At 43.0% G+C, this 19,635-nt stretch overlaps 1 protein-coding gene across 5 annotated transcripts in view; it reads right to left on the minus strand.

Moving 5' to 3' along the window:
* Window positions 1-19,255, minus strand: part of sbf1 (SET binding factor 1) — a 32,934-nt gene extending 13,679 nt beyond the window's left edge. For 2 of the 5 annotated variants that reach the window (XM_088288222.1, XM_088288219.1), the window contains exons 1-16: window positions 19,023-19,255; window positions 7,925-8,016; window positions 7,513-7,650; window positions 7,301-7,429; window positions 7,093-7,203; window positions 6,051-6,128; window positions 5,334-5,363; window positions 4,212-4,317; window positions 3,689-3,821; window positions 3,495-3,603; window positions 3,258-3,371; window positions 1,647-1,724; window positions 1,356-1,469; window positions 1,133-1,261; window positions 347-445; window positions 60-267 (exon numbers count right to left, since the gene is read on the minus strand). In XM_088288222.1, the coding sequence (XP_088144348.1) occupies window positions 60-267; window positions 347-445; window positions 1,133-1,261; window positions 1,356-1,469; window positions 1,647-1,724; window positions 3,258-3,371; window positions 3,495-3,603; window positions 3,689-3,821; window positions 4,212-4,317; window positions 5,334-5,363; window positions 6,051-6,128; window positions 7,093-7,203; window positions 7,301-7,429; window positions 7,513-7,650; window positions 7,925-8,016; window positions 19,023-19,077 (1,723 nt within the window). In that variant the 5' untranslated portion in view covers window positions 19,078-19,255. The remainder of the gene's footprint in view (window positions 1-59; window positions 268-346; window positions 446-1,132; window positions 1,262-1,355; window positions 1,470-1,646; window positions 1,725-3,257; window positions 3,372-3,494; window positions 3,604-3,688; window positions 3,822-4,211; window positions 4,318-5,333; window positions 5,364-6,050; window positions 6,129-7,092; window positions 7,204-7,300; window positions 7,430-7,512; window positions 7,651-7,924; window positions 8,017-19,022) is intronic. The other 3 variants (XM_088288223.1, XM_088288221.1, XM_088288224.1) reach the window with 3 other exon arrangements.
* Window positions 19,256-19,635: the final 380 nt, after the last annotated feature.

Raw genomic sequence — 19,635 nt, forward strand, 5'->3', positions numbered from 1 at the left:
ATCAACTAAACACTGTCAGGTGCCTGTTCACATCATTATCCATTTGAAACTCAACTCACCCAACAGGGGTCCGGACGGCACCATGCTCTTGACATCCGCCTTTACGACCGGCGGCGCCGTCTTGAGCTTGGCAGTGGCGTGGTCGATGAAAAGCTGTACCGTAACCTCATCCAGCCCAGGGAAGCGGCTCTGACTCAGAGTGGCTTTCTGGCCGTTTTCCGACAGTCCCTGGACTTTATGCATGCTCACTGCGGGGTAGGGATTCTCCTGGAGAGAGAAAGCAACACAGAGCAGTTACGCACAAATCTTGTGGGGAAAAAAAGAGGCATTTTATCTTAAGTCATACATTTTTAAATAGCTGCTCAGCTAACTCCTTGATGTGATTCATGACTTTGTGTGGCGAGGCCTCTTCTTGTCGTATCCTCTCCACCTCATTGGCTACCAGCTGCGGGAACAAAAAAAGAGTTGAGATTTCCCTTAAAGATTCTGATTCAGAATTTACATCACCTAACGTATGTAATTACCTATACACAGAATCAGAATTATACGAATATCTAGATCAGGTGTGGGCAAACTACGGCCCGGGGGCCACATGTGGCCCATTAAACGTTTTAATCCGGCCCGCCGAACTTGGAAAAAAAATTAAATGAATAAACCTTGTTTATGTTTTATTTTCTAAATACTGTGGTTTAAATTAAATGTTTTTTTTGTTTTTTTTCTCCGATGAGGTGAGGTGACCAAAACACTCCATTCAACTGCTCCTGGTCCGGCCCCTCTGTCAAATTTTAGAACCCATTGTGGCCCGCCAATCAAAATTTTTTCCCCACCCCTGATCTGGATGAAACTCCTTACCACACTCCAACTTGGTTCCTTGACACCAGGTTGCCACCAGATGGCGGATGGTAAGTTTTTCAGCGAATAATGGTGGCTAGGTTCCAAAAAATGAATAAAATACTACGAATTTGCGAGGATCACTGAGCATGTAATTATGTTATAATTGGCTTTTCTTTTTTTTTTTTTTATAAACTAAAGTCTCTATTTTAAAAAAAAGTAGCTTAATGGTAATAAAATTAATTAAATTTAATGAATCAGGATTCAAGCGAAATCAATTCGGTCGGATTCGCAAACTCACATCATCAAACATATCCGTTGCTCTGTAGGGAGGCCCCCTCTCCGACACGAACCCTGCAAACGCCATGCCGTCCAACACCTTCATGAGGAAGTCGTCCTCCGTCAGCGCTCGTTGGCCGAGGAAGGCGGCCTGAGGATAAAAAAAAAAAGACAAAATCCTCATTTCTAAAGTCCATTTTTGTGCAACAATTCCTGATTTTGGATAGACGGGCCTCCATCATTACCTTATGAAAACGGATAACTGGTTCGGGGTGAATGCGGATGATATGTAAACACCAGCGATAACCCTGGAAAAGCTGAGCAAACAGCCACAGGAAGATAGCTCGGATCTCCTTATCCTAAGACACACACGTCACAATCGATCTTAGGTCCCAACATGCACACAACAGAATCAAGTCAACGCAGTATAATCGATATTCAGAACTGAGCTCCATCAATTCCAGACAAAAAGTTGCTGGTCAAAAAAAAAAATCAAAGGTCACACAAGTACATGCAGTAGCATTACAGATTTTCACCTGGATCTTGGGTGCTGAAGGTAGCGACGACTGAGGTGGGAAGGCCTGATCCGCAATTTCCAGCTCAGGATCTAAAACCTGCAAACAAGAATCTCAATCAATCAATTTCACCAACTGGGAAATTCACAGAACTTGAACCTTTATGATCATGCCAAATCAAGTAAATGTATTTATGGTAATCATTACATTTTTATTAAGAGATTTTTATTTTCGTTATTACAGTTCTATTACATATCTATTACAGTGGTGATATCTAATAGGGAATTTTTTTAATTAATTTTTTTTTTTAATTAAAAAAAAAAACAATTTTGCATGACATTGAAACTGAAGTTTAAAAAACATACCAAAATGCCAATGCCTTTTTTTTTAGCAATACTTGGAAGCGGGTTTCAATAATCCCTCTTAAAAAAAAAACACACATTAATATTATCAACGTTTCGGTCTGAAGTCACAAATATTTTAGACTGTGTTCACGCAACAATGGCGCCAGGAGATCCCGAGCATGATGGGCCCCGTCTCTCTTCCTGGATGCAGGTAAGCCCAGCTTTAGGGTTGCCTACCAACAATCTATAGCATCATGACGCCTGCATGCATCCCGCTCACCAGATTCTATCTTTTCCAAGAAAACTTTACCGACAAGCTAATAAATTTAAGCTGCCTATCAGAGACATGAGCATCGCATTTCCTGTTTCGTAATTATGTTTTTGTGTCGGGGATGTAAGGCCTCTTACGTTAGCGTTTGCTTATATTATGTTGATTTTCAAAAGAAAAGAAAAAAAAAATGGGAGCGATTGAAGGGAGATATGATCGGCTACTTTATTAACACTAATGCTCATATAGTTGGAATAAAATGTCAAAGGGAAATCGTCTGAAATGTAAATCCTTTCAAATTGAATCTAGCATCCATTTATCTAGTCTAGTTAGTCACATGACTATAATCCCGTCATTATAAAATTCTGGGTCAGGGTTGAGTCTCTTGTTAAAAAAATAAAGATGACTGAACCTTGTCCACAAATATTTCTTGCTAAAAATACTTCACAGAGCAAAGCTCAAATGTCACAGATTTTCTCGGACATAGTTTGTGAAAGTGAGTCACCCGATTGTCACGCGACGTTATTATTCAGAACGAGAAATGGAGTGCTACGTAAAATGTCATCCAAATGGGAATTCCTAAAACAAAACGCGGCCGTTTGTTGTACGAGTTGATGATCCAGATGAAGTTGTGGCCTTTTCAAATTGCCTAATGTCGTGTAATGACAAGGTGGAGAGATCGGAAATAGCCTCATGTGGGAGAAGGACTTTTTTTTTTTGTGGCTACAATGAGCCGTAACATGACCGCAGTGAAACATAGTCACTATCCTTCATTGCTTAAGAAAGTCATTCTGACTTCTACAAGCAAAAAAAAATAAATAACTTTGCAAAATGATAAGACATCTTTCTTATGTTCTTTCTGGATGCCATTTCTTTTCTGCGTCTTTCAAAAAATGCACAAGCAGCCGACGCCCACTTTCGACACAGACGACTCGCCTTCGCCCTTAAAATACCATCACTGAAAATCCGCCCGAGAATTGACAAGTCCGTTTTCCCCCACCGTTCCGCATGTTCCCTTACCATGGAGAGTGCAGTCTGAGTCTGCTGGAGGAGCGGCTCGGGCAGCAGCGAGATGTGAACACACTCCGGGATGGTGACCGTGCCACCGTCCAGGTCGGCGATGATGACGTCCAACTGCAACGTACAGAACAAAAAAGAAAAGAATGTTTCAAATCACACTGAATTTAGTCTTGGTCGTAAAAAGACGACTAATTTGGGTCGATTGATTATGATATTTTCCAAATGACGAGGACCCACCAGTTCTTGTGTCTCGGAGCGGAAAAACGAGTTGACGCCGATTATAAAAGGAGTGGGAGTGCTCAGGACCTCCAGGAGTTTACCAGGCAGGATGGGAACGTAAGTGAAGCTGCGCGGGGACACAAATATTGCGCAGCGTTGGAATACGATACACGACCCGCGCGACCGACGGCGAGCAAAGTGTGGTGACGCACCTGTATTTGAGGGGGAACATGATCGCCAGCAATCCTCGGCAGGCGTCTGTTAGCCGTTGGTAACTGCTAGACAGGAACAGGATCTTGTGCTCCGTCAGGGCAGCGCAGAACAGGTACAGCACATTGACTATCCCTGTTGGAGAGCAGGAGACAAGCGTCATTCGGAATGAAGATGGATAAAGTGAAATAATTATTTTTGGGCATTTTGTCATCATGATTTTTGCACTGTTGTTTCGTTACTGAAAGCACTTTTGAAATTGTCCATATGCTTATTTGGACAATACAATCCGTGACCACGCAAGTAATTAACGCAATTAACGTATTTCTGCGTCTTTGGTACACAGCAGTGCACCGGCGATCATCGCTTCACTCAATTTAGCTTTAAATCAAGGCAGCGCTGTAAATAATACAGTAATGGCGGGAGAAACAGCGCCTGATAATCCCAAGCAGCTGTACCAAAGCCCCGAGATAAAAATCAGGAAATGTCGGTGTTGTAGTGTTGCCGTGTTACAATTGTGCCTACCGAGCTGCCTGAACAGCTGCGCCACGCTGCTGCCGCTCACGGGTAGGGAGTCATTGATGGGAGTCTGGATAACTTGCCGGTCTCCGGCGCCTAATGTGATGGTCCGCTACAGACAAAAGGTGAGGCAAGAAGAAACAGGAGCCATTTAAAATGGGGATGGAGGGGCACGGGAAGGGAGATTTAGGGGGAAAAAAAAAAAAAAAACAAGCCACATGTCATTTCTTAGAAAGAGCAATGTGGCGCAGGTTCCAGAGAAGAAGCGTGAATCAGCACATTCGAGACGGAGAATTCCAGAAGCTTAGTAGCTACGTGACAAACAAGCCATTCCATCTGATGGCGGTGGACAGGAGTCCGACGCTGAGCCTGACAGTTAATCCACACCGGGGGCCACCGTATCGATGCATCTTAAAGGCAGATGTGGAAAGTGTGATGCTCGGGCCGTTTCCCGTTGTTAATAACAACTGGATAACAACAGTTTGTGTGTGTAGAAAAATCAAAACTGATTTTTTTTTTTTTTGGGGTGAATAAGGTAAATGATGTTGGGAGGAGAATTTGTATTAAGTGGCGCGATTTCTGAAGAAGCAACAATTAAACCACGATGCAGAAGCAGCCACAGCTTCGACATTAACAGGCAAGCAACGCAATCATGCAATCGAACAGCTGATCACGTGTATATTGAACCGGAGTCACTAACTGCGCTTCCATCGAATTTTTTTTTTCTTTTAGGAATGGCAAGTAAACGATGGAAAAAGCATCCCTGCTGCAATATGCGTTTGGCCTGCGTTTGTGTCGTAAGAAAAGCCCAATTTTATTCCAGATGAAAAATGGAGCAGTCTCTTCATCTGATCTGGCTTTGATATTACCTGAAATAATTCAGGGAGGGGATAAAAAAAAAAAAAAAATCCATCTGGACTTGTAGACCAAATTGATCAATAAATGACTTGAATAAATCTTGCCATCTTAATGTACGAGCAACAAGAATTAAAAGCAATGACAAATGATCAGCTGATGATCACATATCGACCGTTGCCAAGGAGTCACATGTGGGCCTGATTTGCGCAGGAAATAAAAAATGGTGGAGAAAAAGGAGACTTCCAGGAGAATAAAGACAAGCCGGCGTACCAAACTCTCCACTCTCGCCTCCTGGCCCGGCTACACACGCACCCACCAGAAAGAGAGAGAGAGAGAGAGAGAGGGAGAGAGAGAGAGAGAGAGAGAGGGAGACAAGCACACAAAAAGTAACCCGTAGAACCAACCACGTGGTCAGAGAATTAGCTCAAACCGGGAGGAATATGACAATGATGCTTGCAAATCAAAAAAGCAGATAAGCTAATTCAATGATAAGGTGGAAACAAAAGGAGATGATTTGAGTAGCGCGCACATTCGAGGCACCTATAGCGACCTTTTCCACGAATCAACTTCACGTAAGGAGTCGAGGCAGCCGTATGTTTACGTTTATGCATTCGGTGCGTTAAGACTGATTACATGCGATTCTTCCATTCAGACTACCCCGTAGGAAGCCATCTGCCATCCCATATGGTCACCTAGCAACTAAACGACGACCGGCCCAGCTAAGGTTAGAGCGCGAAACATATACGGTGCACGAATGTGTTATTACACAATGCTATTTGTCAAAATCATGAGAAAGGCAGCATACATGAGAATGATCAACATACCGCAGACACTATTTGACCACACACACACACACACACGAAATAAATAAAGTGCCATTATTCACACGCAATTTGAAATGACAGCGAGAAAGTGTGTGATTTGAACGGAATCAACATGGCGCCGGCTCTTTGATTGGGAGGCAGCTTTGTCGATCGACGACGTTACCTGGAGACAGGCCAGCAGCCAGTCACAGGCCGGGACCTGAGGAAACTTGTCTAAACTACAAACTGGGGACTCAATTATCTGTAACACAGAGGAACCAGTGTACAGTTGGGAGGCGCAGAGAGATGACACATTTACCGATTCTGATATTCGATCGCCGCCGTCATTCTGACACGCTCCATACGCCCATTTGTGGTCCCGAAAGTCGAAACAATTGGACGACCATGATTTTGAAACTAAGAGCTACGAGACCCGGCGGATTGCACTTCACTTGGAAAAACAGGAAGTGAATCGGGCTTCGCGGCGCTTCTCAACGCAGCCACTGGTTGCTATGGAAACCCGGCGCGACGTGCATAGGATTGACTAGAGCTGTCAAATTGCCCGTCACGCCGTAGTTAAAGTAATAACGAGAGCAATAACACATCCAAGTTTGGAAACCGTCAAAATGACTGCTCTTGTAGTTCGAGTGTTAATGAGCTGTAATCATATCAGTTTTTTATTATAGATTTTTTTTTTTAATTCCATCATTATTTATTGTATCAGTTCATCGATGCTGTTGTCCGCAACATATTTGTTTATCTGCATTTCGCCTTAAAAGTCCAGTAGAGTTTCTGTCTTTACTTTACCTTGATATAATTGAAACATACCAGAATAATGGGTTATAACAAAAGAGATATAAACAATAAATTCCTCGAGCTGAAATTAGAGTGCAGTAAAAATAGCCAACCAAAGAAGTTAAATTATTTTTTTTTAAATTTATTTTGTTTTTTTATTTAATTTTTTTAACTTTAATTTTTTGCGAAAAACACAAAAGGTTGCAAAATAAGAGCAATTGCCAGCAAAAAAAAAAAAAAAAAAGATGAAATGTCTGTTAAGTACGATAACGCCGATTACAAGGAAAAGCAAATGCGGGCTTTCCAGCGCATAACAAAAAAATAAAAAAACCACAGCGGACAACATCATTGATCGAACATGGTGACATATTTGACTTAAAAAAAAACAAAAAAAAAACAGTTATTTGTAAAACAAAAGCGTCAGCAGCTACCTGGGAGCCTCCAGCGATGGGGATGATGTATGTGAGCAGATTTCCAATGACCGTCTCTAAGGGGACAGTCAGGCCATCTACGTGGACGGTGTAGACCAACGCCAGGCAGTTCTGCTCAGGGGAAGTTACAGAAGTTGCTCAAAGAAATAGTACAGGACAAAAAAAAATGATTTTTTTTTCTCCCCAGATCTGATTAAAGGCATCCTACCCTGAAAACATCCGTGTAGTCCAACCGAGACACCAGCACCAGACTCTTGGGGGCAAAGACTTGACCTGGCTGGATGATAGTTGGCTCCTCGTCCACCTCATCCACGTCGCCGACCCGCGTCTTCTGCAACTAAACACAGAGGGAACGGATATATTAACAAATCAATAAATAAAATATTAAATTGGCTCACACGCTCCTGATCATGATCTCACCTGAGGGTTGTCCTGGCCCTCCCAGAAAGTGAAGCAGGCGCAGTAGTGACGCTCGGAGTTGATGTCGGTCAAAACTGCGACGAAGAAGGAGGCGGGCTGACGCTCGGGGACCAGCTGCCAACCGCTGGGTTGGCAAAACTGCGTGAAGAGGAAAAGGGGTGAAGGAAAAAAAAAAAAAAAAAACGTCCTCACTTGTCGAAAAGTGGGCATTAATTTAGAAAAAAAAAAATTCTTTGTCATGCTAGACCAACTAGGGAATGACATCTAAGCAGACATCATATGATTCACTTTACATTATTTCCTCTATCATACAAATGATTTGTCGTGGCCGCAGACATTGACGGACTTGAGTCTCCTTCCTGTTCTGGCCGTATTCCACAAGAGGAATGTGCGTCTTCAGACGTTCACTCACCAGCTCTACGCCTTGTGGGAACGGGCTGTCCTCCCAGTCTTTCTCAGGAAACCGCTGTAGAATGCGACCTTGACCCTCACCTTCGCCTTCCACTACGGAGGAAAGAAGAGGAAGAGATACAGAGGTCACTCCTTGTTCGGGCGAACATTTGACATCGCTTTGTTTTGATTTATCAACTCATGGGCCAAAATGTTTAAATTCAACTGTTTTTAAATTAGAATTGAAATAAAAGCAACATGTATGACTTGTGAACAAAAATGGTAGGGGGATTTTTTCATAAATCTTCTGTTATAGGAAAATTTACTTCCGGCGTTAGCACTTTTTGGAATTTGTGCTGACACATGATTGGAAACCGGGTTGCCTTGCCACTTTAATAAAAGTCAAAGTGTGAAATATAATTCCTTGTCTTCCCTGAGAAAAACAAACTAGTATTTTACATGGACTATAAAATGGAATGCATCGGAATCTGAATCGAATTGTGGGCCACCGAATCAGAATCAAAACGTAGGGGCTCTGAATCATAATTGAAACGAGGGGCTCTGAATTGGAATCAAATCGAATCGTAGCCATCCGAATCGAAACGTAGGCCTCCGAATCGGAATTGAATCAACGGTCTCTGAATCGGAATCGAATCTAATTGTAGCCATCTGAATCGAATTGAGGGGCTCTGAATCGGAATCCAATCGAATCGTAGCCATCCGAATCGAGGGTTTCTGAATCGGAATTGAATCTAATTGTAGCCATCTGAATCGAATTGAGGGGCTCTGAATCTGAATCCAATCGAATCGTGGCCATCCGAATCGAATCGAGGGGCTCTGAATCGGAATCGAATCTAATTGTAGCCATCCAAATCGAATCGAGGGGCTCTGGATTGGAATCGAATCCAACTGTAGCCATCCGAATCGAATCGAGGGGCTCTGAATCGGAATCGAATCTAATTGTAGCCATCCGAATCGAATCGAGGGGCTCTGAAACAGAATCGGATAGAATTGTGGGTCTCTGAATCGGAATCGAGTCGTGAGCTACCCATAGAGTCGCATCCCTAAAGAATGGCGACATAAATTAAATAAAAAAATAAAAGTAATTTCAATGGGGAATGTTAAATTGAAATAGGAGAAATTTGTCTTGTGTGGTCTCGGAACAGATTCTACTAATAAATCAAGAGGCTACTGGATATCAGAGCATAGTATCAATATGCAAAATTTGCATTTATGCCTCCTGGTTAATGAGGTCATGCTTTGGTTTGGCCGCACAATGGCACAAAACAGGCCAACTTATGTAACCGCCACAAGCCGGTCTTTCAGCTTAGTTCTATCGGAAACCCGGCATGCGTCTAAATACAGTAGCCGCATTCATCCGCGTGAAGGATCGACTTCATCCCCCTCCGATGCAACGCGCAGAAAAGCGTGCAACAGGCCACCCAATGTTCCAAGAAATTACGATGTTTCAAAAACCAACGGCGCCTGTGGGCCCGCTAGCGAGAACTACAACAGAGCAACTGACAATCCACAAAGCGGGCCGGCCACCAAAACACACAACGCACTCCTCAAGTCATCCTCGCTCCCAAGTCAACTATTAAAAAGCGAGCGAGTGTTATCAGAAACAATGACCGTCAAATCACAAGCCGTACTTAACAACGAAAGGGTCACGGAATCGTCGACACAAAATCACCAACACGCAATCTCAGATGCATGACATTTAAAGATTGATCAAAATAATCGATCGCGATGTTTATTTCTTTTCAGAACGCTAGCAACAAACAAGTTAGGGGAAGGAAACTCAATGACTTTCCGCCGATTTAGACCCCGCAAGCGCTCAGTTTCCCTTTTCTCTCGTGATATAAAACAGAAACAATAGCAGGGAACAGCGAAATGTGTGCCTCGTCGCTCAGCTCAATCATTGTCTCGCAATGTAAACACTGAGAACTGCGTCGTTTCCCCGCAGATCCCAATTTAGCGAACACCACGTTCTGATCTGATAAAAAAAAAAAAAGTGCCCGGTTGTATTTTGTTTGCCCTTCGTTGGTTGGATTTGGCGGGTCAGTCTATAAATTTAAGATAGCACACTCGCATGCCGCTTGTTCGGAAGAGAACTGCTCCAATGAAATCCTCTTGATGGCGGTAATATGCATTTCATGTCAACTGTCAAATTAAATCAACAAGATCATTCTCAGGTCACTGTTGGGTGAAAATCCAATCTATATTTAGACCATTTGATGGAAGCGGACTTGCAGTGCACATAATACGAAAAAAAAAAAAAAAAAATCAAACAAACACTGCTGGTAAACGGGAGCTGTGGCGTTTCCCATTAATGGCCGAGACACAGTGGCAGCACGCCAGCGAGCCAATGAGCGAGAGGCGAACGCTACGCACGCAGCACTTTTTGCATTCGGTGCTCAGTGGCACGTGAACTTCCGGTCAGGATACACAACAAACGGCGGTATCATCACCGTATTTTCCCGGACGGACGGCGAAACCCGGCGGGAGCGAAACTGAGTTCGGTTGTACTTTATTGACGCCCGGTTCACTCTTGTCAGAGTCAGAGTCAGTCTTGTTGCTGCGAGGCTCCTCAGAATCGATGGCGGCTTTTTGCAAACGTTAGCCCGAGCATCCACAAATTGTGACGTAACTCAACCGCCGCTCGCAACTTCACTTTGAACGCAAAATTAATCAATGAAACTGGTCAAGTTAAAAGTTTCGACTGCAGGACTGTGTGTGTGTGTGTGTGTGCACAGGACAAATAGTCGTCAAACTATGACACAGGATAAAGACGGGTCATGTGATCGCGGAGCAATAGGAGTCAGTTCAAAGGATCGTGCGGCTCATTCTTTGGAACGCGCGTGTTTGAACCCAGACCGCAACTTCTGCTTTCAAGGGCTTCGAAACCACAGCGACACAACAATAGGCAGTTTCCATGGCGACTCGCTTGAGGGTTGCATGTTGGATGCGTGCAGGGATGTGAAATTGGGCACAAAATGAGGTGGAAAGCCTAACTGGAAGCAAATGTGGAACGCTTGGAAGTCCAAAGAGGAAGAATGTGGCGTCGCCGCTCGGAAGCTGAGCGACATCCATGCAAAAATAATTCAAACGGACGGTAGTACTCGGCCAAATCCGACATACGATGACACCGATGCCAGCTTTGTGGAGACTTTGAGATCAACATTTTAAACTGACTGATTATGGCGTGCTGGAACGACGACAGAGGCGGCCGTCCCGTGAGCCGTCTATCACGTAGCGAGTTTTCGAGGTTTGACACATGTGGCACGTCGAGTAAAAATAAAGAACGATTATCGGCCGGGCCGATTATTGTGGCCGATATTTGGCATGTTGCAGCCTTTATTTTTTTAACTTCGAGGCCGATAAATTGAATGCTGGTTTATTTCGGCTCGCTGCAGCACACTTCTCTCTCTCGCTGTTGTGCTGGTGGCCCTGCCTGCAGAAGCACATTGGCCCGCCCACAGCATCATCTGATTGGACCCTTGTAGCAGCCAATCAGCAGAAAGCTGCCTGTTTGTTTTCATTGAAATAGAAAACATGCAGCTCAGCCTGGGAGCTCCGTGAACTTTTTGTCTGACTTTTAAAACCAAGTTGTCGATTTTCTAAGATCAAAAACTTGTTCCATAAACATTAAAGAAATTTTAACTAAATCAAGTTTTGGAGTTTTTATTTTTCAACATTTTCACACCATTTTATTACTTTTTTTCAACCAATAAATATCGGCTTCAAACAATCGGTATCGGCCCTATCACTAGTCCGGCTTGCATTTTGTAGTAAGCAGACGAAAAGGAAAACACGAAGGCATACTTGGGTGACCAAAGACAACGCTTAGGACACCTGATAAGCATCCTTTTTTTTTTTTTTTGCTAATGTGTGACAGTGGCAAGCAGTGCCGCAGCGGTAAACCTCCATCCTCGATATCGTCTGCGTGTAAACACGGCTGACATTTAAAAACCAAACAGATGGCAGTTGTAGCAGCAAAAAAATAAAAAATAAAAATAATCTCCATCTGACAACATCTATGAGACAATGTCGAACATGTTATTTTGTGCAAAAGCACTTCAGCACATCCTTCCTAAAAAACGAGCCCCGCCCCCCCACTCTCTCGCTTTCGCACTGGACACTATTCTCCAGACTAATGGGGAAAAACAAAATACAGTTTGATTGAAACAGACATCAGCGTGCGAGCTACCACGGCCGGATTATTAATAACACGAGTGTGGCTCTCTGAGAGCGTCTTTCCATTCTAACGGAGGACGTTGCGAAGTGCTCCCTGATGGATGGCAGAGGAAGATTTAGATAAGCGCTTATTCAAACGGAACGACGGGAAACTTTGGCTTAATTCAACCCGGTCCTTGAGAAAAAGACAGACCAAGAGCTTTAAAAAAAAACAGCCGCACAGCCGAAATTCTGCAAAGGACACCAACTAGCCTTGCATCACATTGCGATCATTTTTCTCGGACTTCGCAATATCGAACGCTTACGATTGCATCTGAATAACCTTTCAGAATCTATTGAAGTCGTCGTGGAGGAAGAGAAAGGAAACTAATGATTATGATGATTCTAAACACAGCACAATGGCGTCTAACTCGAACCAACGAGCAAGGTTGGATCAGTTCATTCAAACCGGTCGCAGGACTTACTTGAGATTAGAACCAACCCAGCGGGGGACTGGGAGACAGATTCGATGTGGAGGCCATCTTAAATGTGCAATCTTTAATCTTCTGCTAGATAAGTGAATAAATCCACGGACCAACCACGTGAACGGAAGTCCTGCAACTAAATACATTAAGAATGGAAAATGGGTCAGAGCAATCGAAAACCTGAATCAGCTAAATGAGTCTTGAGACAATTTGAGAAAGAGTATCTTTGCTCCAATTAGCTGAAGGCTATGGATCAAAACGGAAACATAGTACAGCGGTAATTACAAAGTCGTAATCCGGTGGATGCGTTTAAAGTTGAACAGACGCCGGATCTTCTGTTTTGATTCTAGTGCGCCAATTTTGCAGGATCTCAGAGTTGAAGAAAATCAACAAAAAAAAAAAAAAGCCAAAACTGTAAACTGCAGAAATACAATAAGTAATACAAAAATAGAAGCAGCAATTAATCGAAAATCGATTTAAAAGCGATTTGAACTGCAAGAAAGATGTAAAGACAAAATAAAAGAATCGATATGGAAATTTTTAGTTCTTCATGTTTAATTCTGGAACCAACAAAACCCTCAAAAGACAGAAATTTATTTAAACGGTCAAAATTTGTACGTTTTTTGCAAAGTTATATAAAAAGTTACGTTTTGTAACAAGGACAAAAAGCAGATGTTAAAATAAAATAAATCTTTTGGTCATTAAATGAACAAATCAAAAAAAAAAAAAAATCAAATCGTAAACTGAAAATTTAAATTTAATCGGAGCTTGAGTAAATCGTTACATCCCGAGGAGAAGTCAATTTAGTCCATAATAGAATGACAATTCTGAACTTTGACCATAATTAGTCATTAAATGTTCTTTGTAAAAACCGGGGACGAATTTCCAAAGTCCTCTAAAGAACGTAACGTCGCGTTCCAAAATTGCTCAAATTTTTCACCAGGCAATTTGCTTTCCCTGCATGCCTCTACGCTGACTCCCCAGAGCATCACAGCACTGGGCGGATTCAAACAAATGGGAGGGGCGGTCATTTTTAACCAAGACCATAAGGTTGGCCGGAACATAGTCTGACAACCCCCCCTTTTCAATCTTCAAATCGAAAAAAAAACCACCCTGGACGCGCCAAATTCGTCCCTTGGGGACTCAAACGATTGCTCCCTCGAGCGCCAGAAGACTTAACCAGGGCAGTACTGACTCAGCCTTTGTCTGATGAGGACTTGGAGAAATTCTTCACATTCCAGGGAAGCCATCAACACCAGAGGAGGTGGGGGGGGGCATCCCCGACAACATCCCTCGAGCAGAATTACACCCTATGTTTAGCGTATTTTTACGCTCCTCACAACTATGGAGTACAAAACATCGTCAGTGCTAAGAAGACGGACCAAATCTAACGAGGAGAAAATGCATTTATATATAAAGCTAAATTAAATTAGCACCCTGTTAAAACCAAATCGTATATAAAGCTAAATTTAAAAAAAATCCTGATCACAAATTACGCTTTTATAAATTGCGTTTACGTTTTTCGGTTAAATTCCATTAAATGTGATAAAAATGTGAACTAAAACAAACACTTTCACAATCCACAATTTTTGATTGCTTGGAACCCCGAAATCTGGCGTATGTTTTCAAAATCCAAACAAATTGTTTTCTTTGCTCTACCCACACATGCGCCAACACAAGCTTTGCTGCTAATTTGCATAATATGCGTCAGAAGGTCTTACAAGCCGCAGGTTCTTCAGTGAAGACGTCGTGCAAGAGTTTCCTGTGTGTGTAATGATCGCCCCCGGAAAACAAACTCGGCCCCCTCGTTGTAGGAATGAGGGCAAGCGTTGGGCCCGGGGGGCTTCGTCAACGACGTTGAAAACAAGCTTTGAAACGAGCAGACGGTTTGCTTATAACGCACACTGAAAATGGAGGTGCAATGTGATGTTTACAAACAAAAAAAAAGTGTTCACCTTATCAAATTAACAGATCTCTCAGTAAATAAAAAAACAATTATCCACGATAGGAATATTTATTTTAATGAATTGCGGTGACGCAACATGATTCCATTTAAAATGATAGCTTATAACACGTGTCATTAATAATCTACAACATAATGGCTAACGCCATAGGCTAGCTAACCTAACTAGCATGATTTATCGCAACAAAAATGATAGCAACATAAGCGGGCAGACAAAACCAATAGTCACAGGCATGAATTTTTTATCCTCTGCGAAGAACAACTAATATCATTCAAGCTTAATTATGCTGGTTTTCATTGTTTTATCACGAGTTCGAAAAGTATCGTAAAGGAAGTATACACACACTATACCAATTGAATTAATGCAAGAAATCATGATGCACCAATACAAAAAAAAAAAAAAAAAACGCTTTATCATAAATATCCAGGCCTGGCTGGTCAGTATGCAGCGAGCACTCATCGCAAACCCGCAGCCCTAAACTGGGTTAACGTTACCACAGTAACCGACCAAACACAAAGCCATTCGAGTAGCCGACGGGTGAGCAGCCAACACACACAAACGTCGAGTGGACCACAGTCCCTCTTGCACCCCCCCCCTATGAAAGGCAGATTGTGGGGGTTATTTCAGGAGGGCTTGAAAGGCTGCAACCCTGCTCTGGAGGCACTGGAGGAAGTGGCTGCCCACAGGCAGGCACTGTTGGCAGCGTCAGACGCCTCCTTTTACACACGGGGCCTCGCACGACGCTTGGGAAATGATACTATTAACGCGATATTACGAAAATTAATGGCCAACAGGTGAATAAATCAGCATTTTAAGCAAGCGAATTGGGACTTGTTATTTATATTGTGAAGGCAAGTTAAAAATAACATGTCCAATTACGCTACCCGGTTCCTGACAAGCATTTAAATTCTGTATTACTGATATATCACAATCACAAACCCCCCCCCCCCCCAAAAAAATGAAAACATTCTGGCCTGTTCCCCTCCGAATTCACCCCATGTTGTAGATCTTTGCATGTTATTTCACGCTTGTGAGCATGACCTAAATTAGTCATCGTGCTGCAAAGTTCACTGTAACCTATCAATAATGGAACAACGACCCCCAAATCGGCATCGAGGGGAAAAGCAAAGAGCGAACCTAAAAAAAAAAATTTTAAAAATAAAAAAATATTAAAAAAATAATAATAATACAGTGACTTCAGACACAGAATCTCCCTCCTAAAAATATTAAAAATTAAAAATGTAATAAATAAAAAAAAAAAAAAAAAATTGGACATCACAGAGTTGTAACCCCCCAGCATCCAAAATGGAGGAAATGTGTTCCGGTTAGAAGGACATCCCATTGCGATCAAGCTTAATTTAACATTACAGCATATTTCAATGAGGAACATGACTTGAGATATATTACATAATTCATACAGTCCTACTCTTACCACTTAAGCACGGCTGTCGGCTTTTTTTTTTTTTTTCCAACTTCATACAATTTAGGAGGGGGGGGCTATTTGCGTGAAATCTCAATTCAGTCCATTCAAGTGTCAAACAAAATGTGCAGAACTGCATGGAACCATCAGGAGTGCTCACAGGCCGCATTTTAATTCCAAAATGGACGAGCAAAAAGTCTACACACCCCTGTTCAATTAAAAAAAATAAATAACTAAGTTATTAAGTTGAATTACTACGTTGTAGAAGTGTGCACATGGTTTTAAAAGTGCACTGTTCAAAATTAGCCAATCGCATTCAAACTCGAGCTGGCACACACCTATCAAAATAAAGTTCAGCTGTTTGAATAGATTTCTCTTTTTTTTTTTTTTTTCCAAAACATACGCTATAGGTCGCACTGTTAGTGTGGAAATTTTGTGACCATTTTTGAATAATGTATCATTAATTGTAGTTAACCAATTGTTCATTTAAATTTTAAAACATATTTTCAGATGTGCTTGGAAAACTGCTTATTTTTCTATGTATTTTGAATGAACCAATTAAAAAAAAAAAAAAAAAAGCATTTAAATGAATGAAAAAAGAAAAAACACAACGGGTGGCCGGATTAAATTGCCGAGTGGCCCGTAAGTGACCCGCGGATCATGCTTTACCCACACCTGTTCTAGTCGCTCTATCACGTACTGTAAGGTAGCTGTGCACATACATTATTTATATATTTCTTATCAACATCCTCCCCACAGAAATAAGTGAACATAAACGTGCTAAAACGGGGACAATGTGGATTCTTCCATTTAAACCAAAACGTCTCTGAGGTTTTCTCCCCATTTCCTGTTTGGGTCTCGGACCTCACGCGCGATTGGCTGCAGCCTCCGCCGTCAAAACACAATGCTGTTCCTCCAGGGACCCCTCCTGCGATGAGAACCACACCCCGGCAAGGACGGGACACTCGCCTCCACGCAGGCACCATCTCGGCACAAAAATCAGCCCCACGGTGAAGATTTTGGTGCGAGTCGGTCGCGTGAGCAGCAATGACGTAAGACCCCTCCCAGACTACCTGTCACTTTGCCCGGGCCTGCAAAACATTCCTCCAGGCGGGTGACACACACACACACACACACACATAAAGCGCACATGCACGCACGCAGAGGCAGGCAGGATGCGTGAAATATTTAGACTCCAGAGGAAACGCGGAATTCCTGGTATTCTTATGATCGAGGACTGCTTCGTTCTAGGTTTGATGCTATTTCGACACACGTGGGGAACGAGAGAACTTAACCACATCAAATAGGACAACAAGCCAACATTCCATTGGCACGCTTGTAAATACGAAAGTAAATATGTTAGCGTAATGTATTTTCTCATTTGACGGAAGGCAGGCCTCATATAGGCAATATTTTTATCTGATTTTTTTTTGTATTTATTGTAATACAATAAAATGTATTCCCAAGTATTTTAAAATGCATTATTTTACATCCATAAATGAGCAGTATGGCCTCTGTCCTGAGATGAAGAATTTATTTTAATTATTCAAGTAGACACTCCTCCTCAAATCTTTTTAAATATTTGCCGATATTAATCATGTAAACTCTAATTCAATATTCTAAAACACTTCAGTATCATGTAGAACACTTCTTGAAAGATGATATCTAAAAATAAATCTCTTACTCATTATTTTTCTAATGCACCCAAGTGCAAGGATGCTGGTTTAAAAAAAAACTACTACTTTCCTATTAGACATTTTATTACACTTTTGACTCATCTTTCCATCACATATCACTATTGACGCTTTGATCAGCTGTTAACTTCAACCACTGCCAACAGCAATCCAAATCTTTCTCTGCGTCACGTTGAGATGTTTACCCCCACGCTTTCTTCCGCATCAACCTCACAAAGGAGCCTCGACAGCAGCAATCAATCACCGGTCATCCTGGCACTGGAACTGTTTGGCTTACCAACGCGCAGGCTGTTGTGATTCATTAAAACCTGAGCATGTCTGGCTTCCAGATGATTTTAAATGGCCTGATTCACTGTTCGCCGTTGCGTTTCGGGCTCGCCGGGAACAGGAAGGGGAGTTTCTGCAGCGTTCGCATTGTCCACGTAATGACATCCTGCAACCGAACTTAACTTCACGGCTCGAACGCGAGATTCTAAATAGGTGCAGCCAGGCGAGCGGAAAACTGCACTCTCAAGATCGACATGCAGCTTTTGAGTACAGCAATTGCAATTTGCCTACTGGGAATAAATGAAAGGCGCAATGGTGTGTAACCACGTTGCAAGCTGCATGCTTCCAGTGGATAGGCGGGTTGAATATTTCATGATTAAACGAGCCATTATACTGCACAGATCTAGGCCAGAGCTCAGGGTGAAGGGGAGGGGGGAGGGGGGGTTCAGATAACGGTCCAAACAAGGTCCCCAACAACACAAGGGAGCAGGCAGGATGGTGGTGCTGAGGGGGGGGGGGGGGTGCAAATCCATCTGGGTTAATCCACACAAAACACACAACAATCAGCCACGCAGCCAAGAGGAAAAACATCGATTTGCAGTTTGCACAAATCTGGGGGAGCTTTTTCTAGAGGGACAGGGTGCTTGGAGCCCCGCCAACAAAACAGTGCCAATTCAATTAATGGGTAAAATGCAACACGTTGGCACGATGCAGATGCATTAAAACAGGTGAATAAATTCGTTTTGGGTCGCAGCCGAACCGACACCAGTGCCCGGCTAACATTAGCTCCTCCTTAGCGTGAACTTTACTGTCAACATTAGCAAAGAGCTTCACCTTAGAATTGTGTTCATTGCTAACAGCTAGGCGTTGAGAGGCGAATTTTAAACGTGTCACTTCCAAAAATGCCGAAGCGACACTGTCTAGCTGGCTCGAACCTGAGCACCCTAATCCCGAGCTGCCAGTGAATCCTCGGTGTAAAGTTGTCGCGAGAGGCCGAACGACAGCCGCCGAAGCCGGTGAGCTGTGATTGGCGGCCCGGCCCATCCCCGCCTACTCTTCCCCCCCGAAGCTAATAATAGGCCGTAGATGCTAGGCGGCTAACAGCAGCACCCACCTCGCTTGTCGAGGTCGTAACCGACCACCACAAAGTAGTCGGCGAGCCTGGCCATGGCGGGTGTTCACGGCGACGAGCCTCTCGCGTTTATTCCTCTTCTCTCGGCGCCGTCAACAGTCCATTTACGTCCTGCCGGCGACGGACACACCGCTGGCAACGGTAGCATCCTTCCAGCTGTACCCCGCCGCCATACTGTCAAGTCTGCCTTGCCCTGACAGCCAAGAGCCGCGAGTCTGCGCAGTGCACACTTCCAGGGAGGGGCCGCTTTCGCTAACAATGTTCACAATTTATTTAAAAAAAAAACCTTTTATGTGCCCCACTGCCCCTCCACACACACCATTTTAAAACAGTTCCCATCTATTTAACACGCCTTTGGAACGCTTGATCAATAAAATCAATCGGTACTGTCCATAAATCTGATTTAGTATTGCTGAAACTAGCCGGTTTTGAGGGGGCGGTCCTGTCTCATGCAAATGAGCCTATTATTCCCGGCCAATGGCAAGCTGACGAGCTCCCTAAAAAGACAAAATGGATTTGATTGTGGTCCCAATGCTAGGTGGCTACATATTAGCTTTATGAACCTTTTCGAAAAGGCACTTCATGTAAATTTGTC

The sequence above is a fragment of the Idiotropiscis lumnitzeri genome, chromosome 2 (genome assembly GCF_059441095.1).
Source record: "Idiotropiscis lumnitzeri isolate Australia: NSW breed Sydney's pygmy pipehorse chromosome 2, RoL_Ilum_1.0, whole genome shotgun sequence".
Lineage (NCBI taxonomy): Eukaryota > Metazoa > Chordata > Actinopteri > Syngnathiformes > Syngnathidae > Idiotropiscis > Idiotropiscis lumnitzeri.